This window comes from Euwallacea fornicatus, chromosome 2 (assembly GCF_040115645.1).
Source record: "Euwallacea fornicatus isolate EFF26 chromosome 2, ASM4011564v1, whole genome shotgun sequence".
NCBI classification, from domain to species: Eukaryota; Metazoa; Arthropoda; class Insecta; order Coleoptera; family Curculionidae; genus Euwallacea; species Euwallacea fornicatus.
Window position 1 is genome coordinate 2,820,486 of NC_089542.1, and position 18,944 is coordinate 2,839,429.

General features: G+C 33.4%; 1 protein-coding gene and 1 long non-coding RNA gene across 3 annotated transcripts; one reads left to right on the forward strand and one right to left on the reverse strand.

Annotated features, from left to right (window-relative positions):
- The first annotated feature begins 9,829 nt into the window (after positions 1-9,829).
- LOC136347739 (uncharacterized) lies at positions 9,830-10,318 on the forward strand. The gene is made up of 2 exons (XR_010733533.1): positions 9,830-9,861; positions 10,002-10,318. It is a non-coding gene; the product is annotated as an uncharacterized lncRNA (long non-coding RNA).
- A 5,399-nt stretch (positions 10,319-15,717) lies between these two features.
- On the reverse strand, positions 15,718-18,699 carry LOC136344454 (uncharacterized). Of its 2 annotated transcripts, none has more exons than XM_066291944.1 (4): positions 18,244-18,699; positions 16,313-16,441; positions 16,085-16,240; positions 15,718-16,022 (listed from the first exon to the last, which is right to left on the reverse strand). In XM_066291944.1, the coding sequence occupies exons 1-4, from the start codon at positions 18,368-18,370 to the stop codon at positions 15,817-15,819; spliced, it is 618 nt and encodes a 205-aa protein (XP_066148041.1). In that variant the 5' UTR covers positions 18,371-18,699; the 3' UTR covers positions 15,718-15,816. The 2 variants fall into 2 exon arrangements, with proteins under 2 accessions (XP_066148041.1, XP_066148033.1); XM_066291936.1 differs by having other exon boundaries at positions 16,085-16,258.
- Between the last annotated feature and the right edge of the window lie 245 nt (positions 18,700-18,944).

The following is an 18,944-nucleotide window of genomic DNA, read 5'->3' on the forward strand; positions in this document are numbered from 1 at the left end:
TTTCCGTCAGGATTTAGGTTAACGATGCAATTCCAGAAACATACCCAAGATTTCATGGTTTATGGAATTTACGAGAAAAAAGCTTTAAAGCAAAATCCTATCGTACATAAATAAAATCGAAACTACGTTAAAGCCTTAGCCATTTATCACGTAAAATATTACCTACAGCTGATACTAGTTGAAAGCAAAAATCGGGCTTGAGTGCTCAGTTATACTTGCTTTTGTACAAATCCTATGGTTGGCGAAATTAGAGTTGGAAAGAGTTCAAAGGAATCTGTAGATCAGGTGTTGTCGTCACGTAATTTTGTTTAGTTGTAAATCGTAAAACCCCTCGCAATTACACCACGGACGCACTGAGCGAACAAAAACGAACGAACGCAACTGAACGTGTTTTCTCATGAATTCTCACGAAACTGATTACTGCGGAGTCAGTCAGCTCCAATAGGGCTACAATTTCGGTCAGTGAGAAATATATGTTTTACATTCTATAATTGATGTTTGTATAATCACCGTTTTCGTACCTTTGATAATTTGGACATTGGTCGAGCTCAAACTCTACAATTACTACAAAGAAGGAAGATAAAAAATTACGGCAATCACTCGATATATTTTTCATTAAACGTTGTACCTCTAGATTTATCTTTTACCGCGAAAATTGAAAATTTGTACATGAAACTTCTGCCGGAAACCAATAACACGTTATTGCTTTTAGATAATCGATCAGGATTGCTCCCCAACATCAAAGAAAATACCCTGATGGTAATAATTATCCCTGAGGGTCATACCACGTGACTGCAAATTGATTCCTTAATTAAAAGGGTAGATATCGGTTTACGATATGAAATGAACTTTTAGAGAGAGCATTAAAATTAGGGCCTGCAAATTTGGAGAACTTATTTTTTTTAGAGGTGGAGGGGAAGAAATGAGCAATTATTACCATTCCATCAGTTCTCACTTGATGCAAGAAGCAAAAGCGAAGCGTAAACACCCCTGTTAGAACAAATTTAGCCTTATTTATCAATCTTCTGATGTTTGCAGAGCAATTAATTACTCAATTTGAGATGTTGATGTAATAAAATAATTAACAGAGCAGCGGTTATTTAATGACAATGCGGTAACAATAAGGGAAGTTTCTGTTGATTTATTGCGGCAAGAAAGACTAAGTTTCTCAGTAATAATAATAGTATGATGTAACTCCAAATTGAAATACTATTTGAATTGATAAATGTTTCTCTAGTGTTTTGAGGAAAACGTGACATGGTATTGATGTCGGGAACAATGGTTTCAAAAAGTTAATTCCAGTGGCATTTTCAATTCGAGGCCCAAATTGAAAGATTTTTATTGATCTTATCGGCCACGAAAGTGAGAAGCATGTATTTCGATAATACTGGAAAATTGGTAATGACTAATGAGAAGCTTGAAATGAAATTCCATTTCTTCTAGGAAAAAGCTTACGTGAACTTATTTCGTAATTTTTGCTCATTCAACGTTCATGAAGCAACATTTCTGAAATTCCCATGATTAGATTTGTCGTAGTACACCTAATGGCTTTGAACATGCAAGTTATTTGTGTTTTGTCATGAATCTTTGGCAAATCCTAGCTGATGAGTTGTACACGTAATACAATCATTATAAGGTTTATTAATATAAATATGGAATTTTAAAGTGGTCTCACTTCAGCACAAGAACATGAAATTGGCATGTTTCCCGCTTCCAATTAAGCTAAATAGAGAAAAGAGTTGTGATTAATTGAATATAATGCATTTCCATTATAGGCTTCCATGCACGTAACAAAGCATGATTTAACCACGTGTGACGATGCACAAACATATGGCGATAAGAATAAAGTGGCACATCTGGAATGAAACAACAAGTAATTCTGGCTGCGACACATAGAAAAGTTTATGATAATGGCAATATACGAATGTACAGTACCTTTTTCGCTGCTATGCACATGGAGCTTCAGTGAGTGCAAGCAAGACGCAATTAGGCGATTGATAAGTGCGAGGGAGACAGAACATCGTTTCCCCTTCTATTGTCAACGATCGGCTAGTGTCGTTGATTCGCAATCAGTACGCCTTTATTCGAAGATGAGCATAGTTCTACGTGATTTTAGAGGACGCAAATTACGTACATGCATGCAAATTTGAATTCGTTCTTCGAGAACAAATACCATGTTTAATTTGAATGTAGCCTTACCTTTACAAACGCCATGAAAAATATTGCCATTTTAAAATGCATCAATTGAAAAACAAGCCATTTCTGTGGCATAATCCGTGATATATTTAAATGATAAGTATATCTTGGATATATGCATATGAATTGAAAGCCATATTGCCTATATGGCCACGACCGCAGAAGAATATTTCTATTCATCTCCAAGTTTTATCCATTCTTACTTTATGAGTTCAAAACTGATTGAAGCATTTAGCTGTCCTTTTTACGAACGAGCCCTCCTTTATTTGCACTGCAAATAATTAAATGCTTTAAATACTTTTTTGTTAGTAGTTGCCCGATTTTTAATTTTATGTTTTTTCATCAAAAAGTCATCAATGCCCTTTATTTCCTGCTTGCTATGCTATAGGAAATCAAGATTTAATCGTTTTCTGAGTTATGGTATTTCCACTCCGTTAAGTTTCTTGTTCAGCGTAAAAACCTAATTACTTGAATTACTTAATTTTTCATCCTGTTTTTTTCTGCACATTTTATACTATAAATATTTTCTCTAGTGTTATCGATATCATAAAATCGACCATTAAAGGGCGAAACTGATGGACGCATTATAGGCACTCCTCAAGTACTTTAACAAATTTTCTTTTCTTGGGGAAAATGCACTTACAAAAGATAATGGAGATCCCAAATGGCTGTTGCTGGCTTCGCATTATGGGAAGCGAATTTCAACAATGACATGCAAATTGACGCAATTTTTATTATTTGCTATATTCATGGTTTTTGTATAAAATGGTGTTTGGTTTGGCTGCGTAGTTGCATAACATTTACAAACGTTTGTTATCATTTGGTTGACCATGGATGGCCTAGGTCCACACAGATAAATAAAACTAATATTATTCCCTTTTTTTGTTTAACAAAACCTGTCAGAATATTCTACGCTATTTCGAATAGGACCTATTTCCGTCATTAAATTGTACAAGTTTCTAATATGACGAAACGTCTAATTGATTGTTTGAGCTACATTTTTATAATATCCATTGTGAGATTGACTAGCTTGTTACAAATCATTTCGGTTTTTGCCACTTTAGGAATAGTTTGCATTTAATCTCCATATTACCAGCGCATTAAAATCGCAGATAAAAATAACTTTCCAAAATTTCAAAATTTTTGTTATGGTATTCTTGGATAAAGAGTTTTAATATCCGTTTTGAAAATCGAGGAACAAATTAAAGTACATCGTTTGGATTAATTTTAATTCAAATATCTAGGGAGCGGAAAAAATGCCCGCCAAATTGACACTTCGTAAGCATTAATACTATAATTATCACAATCCATTAGGTTCTTTATGTTTTTTTGGCGGTATATAATTATATGTTTAAGTTATGAAGTTATAACAATAAGTATTTTATCTATGGCAGCCACGAAATACGATATATATAGATTGAAAAACTTTTATCTAACACAATATATTTTTCATGATAAGTAACTGATCAAATTTCATCGTTTCATCCAACAGATAACGCTTTATTTTTGTTCATGATTTGGTTTTCACTGGATATTAAGTACTTTTGGTAAATACCTCTGGTAATTTACTTGAATGATCGCTTTACTTTCATTTAGGTTTACTGTTAAAATGGAAGTATCCATTCTAACAAATTGAAAATAATTAATTATGACATTTTGAAATGGAAACAACGAGATGGAAGGATAATAGTTACTGAAAAATATGTTATTGTTAAAGCGAAAGCAAAAAAATTCTTTTTCAGAAAACAAGACAATCAGGATAAATCGTTAGGTCTTAGTTAACGCGAGAAAAATGAAATTAATGTGACAATAAAGGTGCGAGTACGATTCATTATTTATGGTTGAAATCTTATTAACCGAATTCAGAATTAAGTTCTCATAGCTCGGAGCTCAATTTACTCTTCATTTTTATTAGTCTTGACAGCTTAGGAAAAAAGGAAGTAATGGATTATGTTCCTCTATGTTCAAGATATGTTAACTTTTTTATCTGAAATCTCTCAAGCTAAAAAGATATAGTACAATCCAGCTTTGGGAATAACATCGTGTATAAACTCAGCAATATATTCAATAATGCAAAAAGTGAAATAATTATGAAGCAATTATTTGGGCACCAAAACCAGCTGAAATTCTACTTCTATCAATAGTAATATATCGCAACAAATGAAGTTTTTTCTACTTTAAATTGCAAGAAATATAATTTGAATTTGCTCAAATTGCGTGAACTCGGTAACATCAAGAAAACTGTTGGCATTAAGTCGATATTCAGGGTGTTCCGTGACTGGACCGACAAATTTTACTAGAAATTCAAAAAAGGTGGACATATGGGAAGGACATATTTCAAAAATCGTCATATACATATAAGATGGTAAACGTAAAGATAGGACAATAAGTGATTGTTCTCACACTTGTAATCTAATGCGTTATATGCTTTTGGCATATAAACGTCTTATGTGAGTGAACCAAGGAATCCGAGAACTTAACTCGATACCAAATATGGAAATGCACAAGTGCATGGTAAACCGCAATTTAACATCCTCCACCCTACTTCCGTATAAGTATGTCATAAATTAAGATCCAGGTCAAAACAATCTTATTTAATGCGAAATTTCGTAAAATATCTCTTGGCAGCGTTTAATTATAATTTATTAGTAATAAACGGAAACCATTATATCCGACACTAGTTGAAAACTCTGCTCAGATTACAAAAGTTTCTAACAGATAAAAAAACAAAAAAGGAAAAGAGAGCAGAAACCGCTGATCTATCAAACATAATTCCATGTTTCTGGAAAGGAAAAATGCTTTATATCTAGTTTTATTTTGAAATTATACATAATTTAAGTTCACGTTTCAGAACCTTCTGACATGTCAGCCTACGCAAATTCAATAAAATTGGGATTTTTTTGTGAAAGTAGAGTTAAGCTCGTAACAAAACCATAAAACCTAAAATTCTTTTTTCAATTTTTATTTAAAATTGAATTTAAAATTTTAAAATATTGAAAAATGGATTTTAAGCGATTTACGGATTTTCGATATTGCTATTCTATCTCCACGAATTTTTTATTAAATATTCATGAAGTGCAGAAACTTACTGACAGGTTCCTTTTTTCATTAGATAAACGGAGTTATCGTTAAATTTTGCGTTACGTATATCATTCGGGCGTCTCAAAGCTGAATAATTAACAGCTGATTGGAAAATTGTAATTGTTACAAGCGAGTGAATAGAGATTGCAAAATTGTGCAATTTAGATCGAATTAGTGCTAAATTGAATCTTATGTTCAACGCAATTTGTGGAAATTTAACACTAATTAGACAGGGTGTTTTAGTTAAAGGCAAACAAATTTTCAATTATGTTATATACATTTCAGTTTGTAAATTATTTATGAATTTTGATGTCAAGCCATTTCAGATATACGGTCACGAAGCCTATATACATAGAGAAAACCAGGTTTGAATTTTTTTTTTTTTTTTTATACAAAGTCTTTTTAATAATATTTTTAAGGTTCAAGTAGCCTAACAAATTTTCTGGTAATCAGCAAGTCTAAATGCTTCTTGATTTTGTAAATAAAGGCAAATCTCCAAAAAGAGCGATGATACATAAAAATTTACTACTCTAACCTTATCGTAAAGTGTTCCCATATGAATGATAGCAAATACTATAAAAATGTTTTTCTGTATTTTTGGAAAAAATGAAACTTTCTGAAACTAGACGTTTTTAGAGTAAGTAATTCGTGTTAAATTAAGTGGCAATTTTATTGCGTCTAACCGTTTAGCAGCTGTCAAAACTGAATTTATATAATATGTCATAAAAAAGTGATCCAGGCATATGAATTGTAAAAGCCAAGCTTTGAGCTTATTCAGAATACATTCAGCAATATATCAAATATCGTTAGAGGTCTACATATGAGTTTGTGCTAAGAAATTATTTCTTTACAGTAGCAAAATGCAAAAGAATATTTTTACAGTAGAATATTGATAGTTTGAACTATTAATATTTAATACGATTCCAATTTTCAAATTTCAAATACTAATACGGATAAAGTTATCCTTTAAGTGAAATGAAAAACGCCAACAAAACTATTACAACCTTGTACAAATGTTCAACATTGTACAACAGTGAAAAGAATTACATGGAAAACCATGTTAGTCACTAATTGTTCCTAAAATATATTCCAGTCATTAATAATCACAATTTAATTACTTTTATTAGGTTTGCGAAATAATCCTGGAACTATGTTCAGCCCTGTTTACAATAGAAATTAATTTAAAAAATTACACAGTAAATTTTGTATTCATTTTAACGGGAGAGTCATTTTAATGATAGGATTAATAGTAGCAAATAATGTCATGATAATGAATAATTGTGTATATGTAGTTTCATTAAATTTAAATTTTCTTTATAAAGCAATTTGGTTTAAATTATTAATTAATTTATCAATGTTTATCAAAGGCATTTTTCCAAACTTTGTATTAGGAGTGGTTCAGTGATTAAATAATGTTATTTTACTATGATTTTAATAAATAATCAAACTAGAAATTGCAGAAAAAACAGAATTCATTTATGCCTTCAGTATCACTCAATCTTACTCACCTGTTGATACAGTTAGGTATTCCAAATTTGTACCCTCGAATATTGCGAGTATTCCCAAAAAAATCAACGTTCAAAATAAAAAGAAACGCGGTGTCTAAAAGTTTTCCACCCACTTCCAGCAAACTTTGCTAAAATCATTCATTAACTTTGGCTAAACGTCATCACGCAATTAACTTATACATAAATTTCCTTGAGCAAAAGTTCCCTTTTTTGGTGGTTCTAAACCAAGAAAAATTAGAAAACTCTCCTAAAGCTCACTTTCTCCATACAAAAAGTTCGAAACTTTCCGTACGCAAGTTGCGGAGTTAATCTGGTAGGAAATCAGCCGGAACCGAGTTCGTTCATTTCCCGCGCGCAAAACTGAGCTTCGCCGTGTGCTCCACCATTCTCCATTCATGGAGAGTGGCGCCAAATCGAAAATTCATGCGCCAACATTTAACGTGGAATCCGTTAACCTTTACCTACACAGCCACGGGCTTTTATGCCTCCGGTCATTCTAATCCGGCGCCGTTCCTTATGGAGTCCCAGTTTGATATCACCTTACTAATTAATTAAATGTGGGAGAAGGAAAGAGAATGAACTTTAATGGGTTTAACGGAAGGATAATGGACAGTTAAGATTTATGGTGGAATAATTTTTATGTAATTATATAGAGGAGAAACAAATAAAGCCTTTTAGGATAATAATTATTCACTTGCACTCTTCCAATTTTAAAGTGAGGGAAGTTCGGATTTGAGTAATAATAAGTTTGTACGAACCCCCCCCCCCCCCCCCCCCCCGTTGAAGTAATGCCTGACGGCGGTTTCGGAGGGGATCTAGGGTGAAGAGAGGAGGGTTTTAATGGGTAGACACCTCCCTTCAGGGGTTGAATCCCACATAACCCGGTCGCTCGAACATCAGACCGGGTACCTTTTGAAGGTTTCCCTCCTGTATAAAAAAAAATAATAAAAAAAAAAAAATAAATAATAATAATAATAAGTTTAAATATAATGAAAACTCCTAAATAAGTAAATAGTTTTTTGAATTAAAATTCAGTACAAAATGTTTTCCGAATTAATTAGATCGTTATTTGTAATTATTATTCCCACATCTATGTCAACGACGTTAAGGCGTTGATTCAAATGTCTCAATTATCTGAACTTCCTCGAAAGCTGAGATTAAATGATCAACTGAGAATTCAATAAAAAATATATGTAATAATGTATTCTGGAAGCCCTCAAATGTTACATTGGGACCGTTGAAAATTCCCCATTTAGATCCGAAAACCATTTCTACTTTTTAATTATTAACTTGTTTAATATTAAACTTTCTATTTAGGTTGAAAACATTTTTGCTTACTTGTCATAGTGATGATCAGTTGCAAAAAAGAATTTGAGTGCTTTCAACATCTCTTTGCGAACATATGGTGAGTACGTGGATGAAGGAGTCAGTGATTAAATAGAAAACATATATGTTTGTAAAAAATATATTTGTAAAATATAATAAATAACCAAAATATTCAAACAAAACATAAATTTAACTTTATTTAGAAAAAAGTACATATTGAATTATGTAGACGTTTGTTAAGACGTAACAACATATATAAATTAGTTTATTAGTCAGGAAACCTGAGAAAATCGTCTTAACTTTTCAAAACTGTAGGTACCTAAAGATAATAAATTTGGGGATAAAGTTCTTTTCTTTCATAAAATCAAATATAATTGCAGAATGCTCTTGGCAGTGATGGATATCAAACAGCATGGAGGAAAAAAAATACTAAACTGGATTCGAGAAACTAATGTGCAACTGTTCGACATGGGGGTAACTCGGCGATGGTATGGGGGTACATGACGCCAAGTTGGGTTGGACACATTGTCTTCTTAGACGGAATAATGAATAAAGTAAGATATTTGCAAATTGCAAAAAATAATATAAAATAAAATGTAAGAAAATTGGAATTGTCAAAAGATTATTGGGTCCAACAGGCAGCCACAGCACCCAGCCCTTATAGGGAAATATAGGTTGATTTGCAATAACCCTCACTTATTATCAACAAAACTTAGATATGAACCCTATCAAACATTTGTCGAATGAAGTTGAAAAAAGACTAAGAACTTACCCCATCACCTCTATAGGGAGTTTAACCAAATATATCTTGGAGTCCTGGAATTTTATTCATGTCCAAGTGACGCAGCTCTTTCGATGCCACGTCACCTACAAGCGATAATTCATGCAAAAGGAGGCCTCACCAAATATTTAAATATTAAAAATTTAATTACTTTCATTTTGTTCCAATATTTTTTGTGCTAAATTTTATCAATAGCGCAGAAAATTTATAATTTACATTGGTTGCATCAAATTATTTAAGATATTATTTAATCTGATTTAAAGAAAATGAATGTACTTTTATATATTTTAGCTCATCTAGTTTTTTTTATGATGTATAAAAATAACGAGGCATTTTATTTCAAAAACCAGATACTGTTCGAATACATTTGCCATTTAATGCATATTAAAACGAATTATTGGTCCCTCAAGAAGCAGACATTTTATCTCTTTTTATTTTTTATAGGTTTTTTAGCGTAATCTCTTGAGTACCTGCGTGTCTTCGTGATCTCGCTTTCAATTTTAATCTCAAAGTCGACGCATGCTGTCCCTCAACAGAATGGAATCAATGGAATGTAACCTCTAGTAGGTCTTTTATTTCTTTTCTAATATTTTTAAATTTGATTTTCAAGGATTACTCTCTGTCCTGCTCCAGTTTGCGAAGGAAGAGAAATTGGAAATATGACAAATAATTAGAGAGTTGTATCTCACATCTCAAGCAATGCTAAATTCATTTTTGAACATAACTTGTTAATGTTAAGAGAATAAAAATCAACTGCTGTTTCATTTACTAATTTCAGTATTTCACGTATCTGTGTTAATAGAAGTGTTAACATGATTAAATCATGTTAACTCGGAACTCATTTACGAGTCACGATACATTAAGTGACCTTGGTATCATTTCGGTATATGTTGGCCTTTGTCCGTGGTTAATGCATAGTTATAGTTTTATTTTTAGTGGATTTTAAGCCGATACCGTAGTAGCAGATAAGTAAGAGCTTTAATTTTACTACAAAATATATTCATAAAAATGTGGTTTGACTGCTAGCCTAAAAGGCACCATTATTAGATGTGTTGAAATACTTTAAACTATGTTGTATATATTTTATACGGAACTTTTTGCCTTTGCAGAAAGGACAGGAAATAGGTCACCTCTGCAACATGGAGAATTAGAAAAATACAACCTCGGAGCTGTAGTTGGAGACCATATAATGGAGGAAGTGGATGCTGTTAGTCAGGGTCCGTAATCAAGAACAATTCTGTAGTATTTATGACTCAGAAAGTGCTGGAACTGGAAAAGAAATCCTGGGCTGGACTTTCCTAATTGATGGTAAAACTGGAATTAAAGGGCAGCATTGCTAGTGGAAGTTATTAATAGAAAAGCTATATTCGATTGAACGAAAATGTGTAAATTGGCAAAACGAATAAATTACTAAAAAAAGTGTGAATTGATGAAGGAAAAATGCTACTATTATCACTCTCTCGTTCTTGATGAAGGTTTTCGCTTAAATAACTTTCTCAAACTAAATGATTCAGTAGTGATCGATATATTTTTGCCAGAGAGCCCTTTGTCTCAAAATGTCTGAAAACTTTGAAGAAAGGTTCGATAATTTCAATTTACTACAATCTAACATTTTAATGATCCTGTAACCTTAAAATTAATTTGAATTATTGTATTAAAACGAAAATGGGTATTATAACAACGGAAAGAAACACATTTTATTTTCGGGCTATACGTTTGGGATAGTGAAGAAACTAGTATATGATTTCTCCCTGTGGTTCATGACTAGAGGAAATTCACCACAAAGAGTTGAATTTAAAAAAAAACTGGAAATTTTTATTAAATTATTATAATAGTACTGGCATTAACGTTTATATATAAAGTCAAAATTCCTCTGTCTTTCTTCGAAATTTATTACATTTTCATTTGTAAAATATATATCAGAGATCACATGAGTGGGATCAGTCCTGGACATTCCTCGATCAATCGAAATAAATCGGGGGTTTGTGACCACAGTTTTAACGCGTGAAATTGCCATCGGTCAGAGAGCCCCGAATGAATTGTTTGGCACATCTGGAACACTGAGTTTATATTCATTACACCGGATTTTTCAATATTCCTGTGGTGTCGTAAATCGGAAATAACGTGCAAAACCGAACATTTGCTAATTTTTGTCCAAAATCCCTCTTGGTAGAGCGCTGTTCCTGAAACATCAATTTTAAGAACAGCTATGTCTCAATGTGGTACCTAACCATGAAACACATTACGCTGGATGTTTATTTCAAGTGTCGAAAAATCAAGTTTTAAGTAATTTTGCCAAGAAGTAAATTTTCTTTTTAATTGTAAAAACATTTTCAAATTTCCTGGTTAGAAATTATCTTTCCGAGAACGTTTGCTGTGGCTTGATCTGTTGTTCCTAAATGAATGAGAATTTCTTCAGTCCTTCAATCCAAAAAGATTAACGATAATTCATCAATTATGATTTCTTTCTGTTGCAAAAAATGGAATAACGAAGATCTTTCTATGATGAAATCAACATTCTTCAAATAGTTATAGTGTGTCTCTATTAGAACGCACCACAAAAATGGAAGAAACACACTTTCTTCCATTAAAAAATTGAGCGCGTATCTCCTTTATTTTATTTTTTGTTTTATTTTGAGTGCTGCTCAAGCCCATATATGGCTAACAAAGCGATTTACCCAAAAGAGTGACATTTTTTAGTTCCATTTAATCATATTCATATGACAAACGGCTTCTCTGATTCTACGTCGATGGTTAATATCAATATGGATGAAGAAAAACTCTGTTTTGGTGATTAAGCATCTTAATTTCCTCTTTAGGTAAAGAAGTTTAATGCATAGATGCAGATTATGATCCCTGCTTGATACAAAATTCAACTCCTAAGAGACGGGGAGCCAACGGGGGTATCTCTCATTTTATTTTTAAGACTCGATCACCAACCATACTCTTTACATTCGTTAATTGACATTAATACTTAATCCTCAAACCTTCGAGTTGGGGAAGGCCACAGTAAGATATATTGATTCGAAAATTTCATATAACTATAACTTTGCAATTGGCGTAAAGGGCGACCTCGGTAGGACCCACACTTTATGAAACACAAGGGGGGAAAATCAATAGAAGTTGTGTTCAGTTCTTCTCTTAGATGTCGCGATAGCTTGAGAGTAATAGTATCTTTATTTTGAGAAATGTCACATAAGTTGCGTCCTCTATTATAGTGCCCAAAATGCACTAAACGTGAGGCAACAAAATCAATAGATATAATTTGTGCTGAGTTCCAGCTGCTAGATTTCGTGTTGGGTTGAATGTGATATTGACTGGATGAGTAAATTTATTTCATAGACAGATTAACGGCAGATGGTACCAGTGGTAAGTAATATGTAACTTCCTGCCTAAAAGTCTCAATAATAATCCATATTACCGTAATATTTCCATGGAACGTTCTCTTTACCGCTTAGACCCTCGTTTTTGAAAGACTACTGTAAAGGGGTCCATACGTTATAAAACGAATAGCGCATAGAACCGCCGTAAAACATGTCGCACGTTTGTATTATTTGACATACGTATGCATGTCTATGTGAAAATTTATATAAATCGAAAATGTCAAATTGGCATACGAAGCGATCCTGATAGAGCCCATGCTACATTGAATGCATTGAAGAAAAATCAATGGACGTTATGTTCAGTTCAACTGTTAGATGTCGCGAGTGTTTGGGGGTAAGATTGTCTCTGTTGTGGGGGAACTGCCAAACAAGTCCCGTCCTCTATGTTGAAAAAGTTTGACTATACTCGTTAAAGAAACCTGAAGAAAAATCAATTGATATTATTTCATCCAGTTCTAACTCTCACAATTTACTCTATATTGGGGAGATGGAGCCACTGTGTCTGACTTTACGTCAAAAAGGCTCATCAATATTCATCACCTCGCTTTGATATTTTTTAACAGGTCACTCTTAATCATTTTTTTCATAATTAAATGTGTCAGTAAAAAAACTGGTCCTTAACTCTTGTTGCGTAATTGTTGGTGTGTTGTAAAGTCGAATATTACCCGTTGGAGAAGAAACTTTTAATGAATACTCTATTGAAATTATACCAGAAACGTCTCTATTCCACTGTCTTGAGGAATACAAAAGAACATTTTGATCTATTGTCGGTTAACGTCTGCGTTTCTATTGAACGTTCCTGTCACAACCCCATAGCTAATAACAGCTGCGAAACACTTAAACCACATTCGCAACTAATCATTTTACCGGTTAGGTAATTTTACCTACGGCTAATTTAAAAACAAAAACCGCAAAGTACATGGTATTGAAATTACTGGGGCTCATGGTTAAAAGCATCCTGTAGCCTTTTCGTGTGCCGGTCTCGACCAGCTGAGGAAATGGATCGATGGCGCTTGGAAGACAATTTAAATTTAAATACACTAAAAACCGGTCTTCTACACTTTAATATGTCCTTGTGCTTGACGCATAAATTACTGTATATGAGTCTCAGAACTAAGAACGTGCCAAAAATGAGTTCCGTGGATTTTTGGGTGTCGGGTTCTATGAAAATTTATATTTTGAGGATCTTATGAGAATCTTCTAAATCGTTTCAGTGGTCTGTGCCAGCTCATTCATTGGCTCAAGTTTATTGACGCTGGTATGTGACCTCAATAAATCTGACGCTCACACCTCACGTTTATTGACGTGTTGAGATCCTTTTATTAAGCTCGTGCGCAATTAATTATTATTTATGGTGTAGTCTTTTGAGGCTCGGCTACTGGTGCTGTCAGTCTTCCGAGTGCAGAAGTTGTTTCCTGATCTCTGTAAAAAAAAAATTGCCTTTAGTAACTGGCATGTCCACAACATGTCCGTGTGACTGAAAATGACCAAACGCTGCTCGTTTTAGCTGCACAAACTTTTTTGAAAAAGATCTAGACTACAAAGCTATAAACACTTTTAACTTGTTACCGAGCCAGATAAAGAAATCAGGTCAGATGGGCTATTCGGAGAGAGAATTAGAGAATGACTACTGGGAAAATGCTTTTACTCATTTACATTTAACAACTAGGTAGCCTATATTGTTAAATTCAACCGTTTTGTTCTTGACGGTGATTGGTCCCTAGGCGAGATGGTTGGCAATAAAGTTATATTTGTTTAACTCTTTTACTCCGTTTTAATTCTAATGGGATTAAAAAACAAAATAGGTAATGCGAAACACCGTGCATAGAGGTTACTCAATAAAATAAGGAACCTATTTATTTTTAACAGTCACAAGTCAGCTTTCTTATCGTTGTTCAGCTACCTACTTTAAACCTCTAATCCAGTTTATTTCAAAAATAAAATCGTGCCTTTTCAGCCCACTCATGTAAAAGTTTCAGAAAGCAAATTTACGGAGATTTCTGGCGCACATATTCGGAACATGATTAATGAATTGCAGTTCTAAAATATTAATCGAAATATGTTTTCTAGATGGCTTTTGCCAGCTGTACGGCGTAGAATATATTTTATGATATATGAGGTTTGATCCTCATCACTTTTAAATATTTCGCGAGCCAGCGACAGCCTGGATTTGCAGCTTTTCCAAGCGGGAGCGCTAAAAGATAATTAAAAAGTTATTACGACCTAGACAATTTCGCGCTATACAGTCGCTATAAAGCTAATTTCTGGCAAATAAACATTTAATACTATTCTATTAATAAAGCTAAGCGTCAATATTGTTCTACGTAATTAAATTCAGGATGATTAAAGATTGATTTTGAAATTTTAATTAATGGGACTGTAGTCCGGAGAGGGCAAAACAGGGAGACAAATCGAGACGAGTCATTTATTCGGATAAGACAATTGGATTACGAAGATTCGATGTTTGTTAATCAAAAAGTTGTAGTTGCAGGTGCTCTCGTCTTGCGCCTTAATTAAATGACGCAATTAGATTGAGTTGTTTTATTCATTCAATAAATTTGAACTCATTTATAGAAAATTGCTGTTATTGCGGCTCTCATAAAATTCACTGGGGGCGTCGGAGACATTTAAAGATAAGGGAATTATAAAGGGGAAATATTAACACTTATAACATGGAGGTGTAGACAAATCTGAAACCTGAATTTTATATATAAAAAAGCTCTTGAAAGCACTTAAATTTCTTCACCCTCCTTTGAGCTCTCTTTTCTTACGGGGAATATCAGCCAAAAAAGTGTAACTAAAAACGGCGAGATACGTTTAATAAGGCGACGAAGGATTTTCGTATGCGTTTTTGCACTCACACTACATTTTCGCCATGAAGGTAAATTACAACCACCGACGTAAGAAGCCGACAGTGAGGGAAACACGTTAAACTCAAAAAAATGTTGTTATGTTAAAGACCGAGTTAGGAAAACCTCACTAAACGCAGCTTTACATAAACCAGAAGACCAGCAAAAACAAACTCTGAGTGCAGAGTTATCGATTCCTGAAAACTTCACCCCATCCACCCTTTAAGCCAAATCCTCCCAGACACTACTATAAACAACTAAGATTTACTGGCATTTCCTTAAACAATATCCCCACAGGAACATAACGATATTACAGAGAAACCACAAAGGCTTATTTCGCAACGCTAGACAATAAATACTTAGCAATTCAAATGCGTTTCATCTTGTTACTCATAAACGATGTCAAAAGTCATTACTTCAAACTTGTAAAATAGGGGCAGCCTTTTGAGCCGTCCCTTTGAAATAACACGAATATAATCAAAAGTTCCCTGACTTTGTTTTATGAAACGCAAATCTTAGTTTATTCCGTAAAAGCTTTGATATTTGAGATTAAAAAAAAAACACAAAAAAGGCATACATTTTCTTTTGTTCGTGAGAAAGTATTTTACTTTTTTTTATGCGTGATACAATACTTTTTTATAAATAAAATTTCTAACATTCGTGGTGATGTTGGGACATTCCTACTGAATTGGTTAGAAATAACAGTTGGGCTCCTTGTTGGCATCGTCGAAGTTCTCATTGTCGGTATTTTCTTCATGTCGGGACAGGTATGCAGGAATGCCGGCCAATCCAGAGAAAAGGAAATTTATACCCTTATTCCAGCAATGTTTAATCTTCTCATAGCAATCCTCTGCTCTAATTGGAGGTTGCATCGAACACGGGGGTTGCAGGGTTGTTTCTAAAATTGTCAAACACAAAAAACTCCAAACGAATCTAAGTAATTATTCATGAAAAACTCGCTTTCAGGTTGACACGAAGCCGGGTCCCCCTGGTCATTTATCTTGGACCTCGGCCATCTAAATGTAGCACATGCCGAATTGTAGATTCGCTGGGTGTCATCTGGGTTTCTCCAAATGCCCATCTGATAGGTCTTGTACACCACGGCAGCAGCTACAGCTGATTTTAAACCAAAACCTGGATAGCTAATGGAATTTACAGGGAAATTCAGGGTTGGTAATAAGTCTTTACCTAAGGCCTTCATAAATACGAATTTGTAGTTTTTGGGAGGGTCGTAAGCGCATAATTTTGGAGCGCACATTTGCCTAAGGTCTTTGCCAGTGCATATTTTAATAGTTTTCGGGTTGGTAGTGCAGATTGCTGTGGGATATGGATTGATTAATTTTTGTATTAGAATAAAAATATATACTTCTAAACATACCGTGTGTCCGCAGATAGGTAAACCGGTTCTTGTAAAAAGTAAAAGAAATTCGATTTCAATTTTAATGTTTTAGGGTTTATCTCTGTTAGATTAGATATTAATTTTTAATATAATTTTACTTTTAGAAAATTAAATATGTTATGGAAAATTTCACAAAACCTATTTTTCTGTGGAGTAAAGTGTCTTTTCTGTGTCAAATACGACACAATATTATTAAGAAAAGTTTTTTACAATCGGGACCTAAATCCATACAATAAACTTTAAAGTTCTCGCTCAACTTGGATTTCTCACGCTTTGCTGTATTCCACAAATTAAAGAATTTTGTTTCCACCAGTTATTATTTTATTAAAATTATAAACTATTATCATTAAATAAATTAAGAAATATATTATATCATATTAAAATTAAAGCTCCACCTTTACGCGTTCTCTAGAAAGTAATCGAACTGCCTGTGCTATCCAGTTTTTTAATATTTCTATATCGTTCGGAATGTGTTTTTCATGGACTATTTGTTCCATTCTCGTTCAGACAAACAAATCTATTATCGTAAGGTATGAGGAACTGGACGGTCACGATGTCTGGCTCATTTTGCCAAACTGTCTTTCTATTTTTTTTTTAATTTGATGTATGGGTCTAGGTCTCGATTCTGAGCAACTTTTCTTAATAGCATTACGTCGTATTTGACACAAGAAAGGCACTTTATAGGAAAACAGGTTTTTTTGAAAATTTCCAAGACATATTAGTTTTTTTAAATGTGAAATTATATTAGAAATAATCTTTAACTAAGCAAGACTGAACTAAAAAAAAAAGCAAATTTAAATTGGATTTTTTTTTACCTTTGACAAAAGTCGGTTCATTTCTCTAGGCACACGCGGAAGATATTTAATGCGAATTGCTTAAGATGCACTGCATATATGTATATCATGTTCCCTTGCGACTTAACGAAGGTATTTTTGTGTTATAAAAAATATTTTTCTGAATAGGTCAACAAAATAACTGAAGGAATGCATGCCGCAAAAAGCTGGTAAAATGGAAAATTATCAAATTTCAAATAGGACCTTAATTGAAAATATCTGAAACGAAACACGAAATAACTCTAAAACTCTACGAGCTCGAAACACTAATTTGATCCCTCCATCTCTATCCACCTTCCACCCTGGTCCGCCCTGATCTTTCTTGGGAACGTATTTTGTATTTTCGTTTGTTGGAATTTTAGGGCCTTGTTGGAGTCATGACAGAACAGAGTTTTGCGATGTGGTGGAGCCTCACACTGATGAAGCAATTAAATTTTAAAAACGCTCTAAAAATATCGGTAGTACTGAGCCGGGCATTTTTCAAATTTTTTTGCAACCTATTGACCTATTTCTATTTTACGATTAGACTCGAAAGCATGGCATTAAGTAAGCACTTAAGTCCTTCAGGCTCTGAAGCATAAATATAATAAGCCCTCAGAATCAGATACTTGGAAATACTTCTCATTTACAAAAACCTTACTTGAAAATTTATTATCAACAATAAATTTCTACATGTTGGATCTATTAAATGTCGGAAAAACATAATAAAACTGAAATTTTACATTCGAAGGCATTAATTAGCGAATTTCCTCGGGCCCTGAAGTTTTGGTATATGCAGTTTAGGTATATGCAGATGTATGCGCCTTGCCCGGAACAGTAAAATTTTTTACACCAACATGTTGATATGATATGAACCTTCTTTTACTGGAAGACCACATAAAACTTACGAATTTTTATTTTCTCTTTGCAATCATCCACCTTGCGTTCCACCCTTCCGCCAGTCGAGTGCTGATATATGAAAATATTCGATTTTGTCAGACATTTATGGTCTTTCTTCTTATTACAGTCCTCCATATTCGTTCACCACAAAAACTGAAAATGTTCTACTCAAATTTGTGCTAGAGAACTAATGATTGACACGACATTTCGGACCCATTTGACGTGTTAATTTTGCATACAAAGCGTTGAAAATTTAAAGTTTATTTTGCTCACATAAATGAACGGTATACATGGTTTTAGGGAAATAACTTTCGTAAATTTAACTCATGATTACGAACTTCATTTTGAACAATAAATTCCTTACAACAGGTATCGAAAACCTAATAGTTAAAAAAAAATCGAAAGTTGGTATGATCGGCCTAAAAATGTAATAAAATAGTGAAAAACGTAGTTGACAGATGTTGATGGTTTGACGTGTAGGAAAAGAGTTAAAATTATTTGACAGTAACATCGCTAAAAACAATTTAAAATTTTGAGTGACTAGTAATACAACTTCCGCGGCAAAAATAAACTTAAGCGGCAACGCCGCATTGAACGTGACCGAGGAAGGGGGGTTTATTTTTGTTATAATTATTTTTTGCAATTTCTTAATATCCGATAGATGCTGAAACACGACATTTTTTAGTACCTGAATTTAGTCGGACTAATT

What these genes read in the sequence shown, in the direction of transcription:
- LOC136344454 (XM_066291936.1), bottom strand. Translation starts at nt 18,370, where the DNA reads ATGGAGGACTGTAATAAGAAGAAAGACCATAAATGTCTGACAAAATCG. An exon ending in CAAAGAGAAAATAAAAATTC is followed by an intron (nt 16,442 to 18,243) that starts GTAAGTTTTATG and finishes CATATCCCACAG; the next exon opens with CAATCTGCACTACCAACCCG. An exon ending in CGTATTTATGAAGGCCTTAG is followed by an intron (nt 16,259 to 16,312) that starts GTAAAGACTTAT and finishes TTAGCTATCCAG; the next exon opens with GTTTTGGTTTAAAATCAGCT.